This window comes from Hevea brasiliensis, chromosome 15 (assembly GCF_030052815.1).
Source record: "Hevea brasiliensis isolate MT/VB/25A 57/8 chromosome 15, ASM3005281v1, whole genome shotgun sequence".
NCBI lineage: Eukaryota > Viridiplantae > Streptophyta > Magnoliopsida > Malpighiales > Euphorbiaceae > Hevea > Hevea brasiliensis.
The window spans coordinates 48,734,095-48,736,859 of NC_079507.1; the positions used below are offsets into that span (position 1 = coordinate 48,734,095).

General features: G+C 31.7%; 1 protein-coding gene across 1 annotated transcript; it reads right to left on the reverse strand.

Moving 5' to 3' along the window:
• Positions 1 to 1,126: 1,126 nt before the first annotated feature.
• LOC110671523 (FCS-Like Zinc finger 1) lies at positions 1,127 to 2,322 on the reverse strand. Its single transcript, XM_021834006.2, has 2 exons — positions 1,895 to 2,322; positions 1,127 to 1,742 (listed from the first exon to the last, which is right to left on the reverse strand). Exons 1-2 carry the CDS (start codon positions 2,203 to 2,205, stop codon positions 1,556 to 1,558), a joined length of 498 nt encoding a protein of 165 aa, XP_021689698.2. The 5' UTR covers positions 2,206 to 2,322; the 3' UTR covers positions 1,127 to 1,555.
• Between the last annotated feature and the right edge of the window lie 443 nt (positions 2,323 to 2,765).

Below are 2,765 nucleotides of genomic sequence, written 5' to 3' on the forward strand. Positions count from 1 at the left end.
AGGCTGAAATGAAGAAATTATTCTTTTTTTTTTAACCCCATGTAGAATACACTCCCATCATACCAAATATATATATATATATATATATATATATATATATATATATATATATATATATATATATATATTTCTTACTTGCAATTTGTTACCTTCTTTCTTTCCTTTTGTTAATTAATTTTTTTTTAATTGTAAAAAATAAGAGCTCTCCAAAAATAAGGGTCATAACCCCTTTAAGCTCAAGATCTGAGATCACCGATTGACGTCTTCGATTTAACTTAATCCCGAAAGAAGGAATTTACCATCAAATTTAAGGTGACACCTAATGAGATAAACTATTGGATAACCTGCTGCCCCCTCTAATTGTACTCCTAAATAGATACAATGTTTAATTATTATGATGATACAAAAAATCGAATCAAAATGAGATAAAACTATTTTACCAAGTTAACTAACAGACTACCACGCTTAGTGGTACCTTTTGCTAATTAATTTAGTAGTTACGATGTCCCGACTTGCAATATTAGGGACAACCACAACCATAAAAGAGAAACTAGAGCTTAGCACTAGAAGCCCAACCTAAAGTATGATTTTTCTTGCCTAAGCAATAAAATCATGCTATAAAAGATAATAGGCTTTTAACTTAATGTTGCTAAATCTATTTTTAAAATTGTAAAATTTCAAATTTAAATTTTAATCAAGTTAATGTACCCTAAAAACACAATGAAATTTAACAAAATCAGCTTTTAAATCATTACATTATGGTCTATCTTGTTATGAAAATCTGAGCCAAGGCTTGTAAAAAAAACAGTACAAAAAAAATTATAGAATTACTTTAAAATAAATAGTTTAAAAAAATTTTATTAAATTTTCATCGAATCATACATAATTTTTTTTCAAGTTTAAGACAGTTTTTCTCTTCTAGCAAAATTAAAAAAAAAAAAAAATCGAATTCTTCTATTCTCATACAAATAGCTTTTCTTACTGACAATGAAATCATACCACAAAATCAAAGTTCTTGGGTAGAATGAAATTTCCTTTCCATTCATAAATTTTTACATAGCATTTGATTTCAAATCCCTTGTCAGCAAATCACCCAATCAAAAAGCACCACACTGCACATTGACTGTGAAACTGGGAACTCAAGAAATTTCTCATTTCTTCCTTGACACATGAGAAAAGCAAACTCCTTACATGAAAAAGAAAACCAAAATAAAGAGCTAGCCACATCATATACAGATCACAGATCACATCATAGAGCAGATCCATCAATCCACACATGACTACTCAATCCTATTTATAACATTCACAGAAGAAAGTAGAAGGAAGTAGAAAAGCCCAAAAAGAACAAAAATGTAAAATCCTCAAAGTGGGTCTTGTTGTCCTCCTCCAAATCACTTCTTGCCCTTTCCTTGCTGACAAAAACCATACATAGTACCATATATATTCTGTTCTTTACCCTCCACCTTCTGTTCTTTCCTCTGGTAATTGTTTTTTCTCTTTTCAGGGCAAATTAACATTATAAACTATATGCATGTATATATATTTGTTTGTAAAACTAAGCTGCAGCTACAGTGCCTGTACAAGAAGTGTAGTCCTGTGTCTTAGGAGGTGATATAGATTTCTTCTGGTCTTTTTTCCTTAAAGCTTTCATGGAAGAAGAAAGGTTCCAGTTCTTGTCTTTAGCTTCATCAATCTCTATTTGCTCTTGCCTGCACTCTTCACTGCAGAATGGTGTGTCCCCTCTGCATTAATTAATTTCAACGTTCAAAAGTTACCCGTCAAAATCCATCCTTCTTAATATTAAAAAAAAAAAAAAATCATTTTGTCCCTCAGGTTTCTAATTAAAGAAGTGAAATTCCACAATATAATTTAATTACAAAAAAAAAAAAGTTACCTATACATGAAGATGTCTCTGTTATCACTCAGTGGTCTCTTGCAAAGAAAACAAGCTTCCAAGAAATGAGGCTGATGATCTTCAAATCTCGCATCATAAAATCTCGCAGATCTTGGAGAAGCAACAGACGATGAAAGGTTCCTGAAACTCCCCGTCTTCCTCCCATAACAAAGCGACCGAGAAAAGAAAGGGTGGTTGTGATGGTGGTTTTGGTGGTTCCCTGAAAACCCAGCTTCCATATCAGCAAGAGAAGCTAACCCATCATCTTCCTCAACGAAACAAGGCCTTCTAAACCCAGAAGACGAGTCCATGACTCTTTTACTATAAATTTGGCTATGTATATAGCCCTTCTTCAAGCTTTTGCTTTTCTTAGGTTCTTCAGAGAATATAAGAGAAGAGGAGAAGAGGAAGGACAAAGTTGAGTTTCCGGTTCAAAAATGAATTTGTGAAGGAAATGAGCAAAGATTTTATAGCAAAAAGATTTAAATTTCTTGAATTTTTTTTTTTCAGAGAAAGGAAAGGTTTATAAACAAGGGGCGGCAGGTATCGTATAAAGATTCGCGTTAGTGAATCTGTTGGCTCAAGTCCAAACAAGCTTAGTTAAAACTATTATCCATCTGCTTCTGCCCTTACTTTCTCCAAAAAAATACAAATTATGCCATTGCAGGAGTACTTACTATCTCTATGAATGGCATTTTTGTGATTTTGTTTGATTGTAATGGCAAATGCATAGATATTCTTGCTTTTGGGAGCTATACCTTCCAGAAAAGTTTTTGTTCAAAGCTGGTTTATTATCAATGAGAGACATTATTTATAATAAAATTCATCTATTTTATGTATATATATATAAATGAATATGAAAATAATTTTT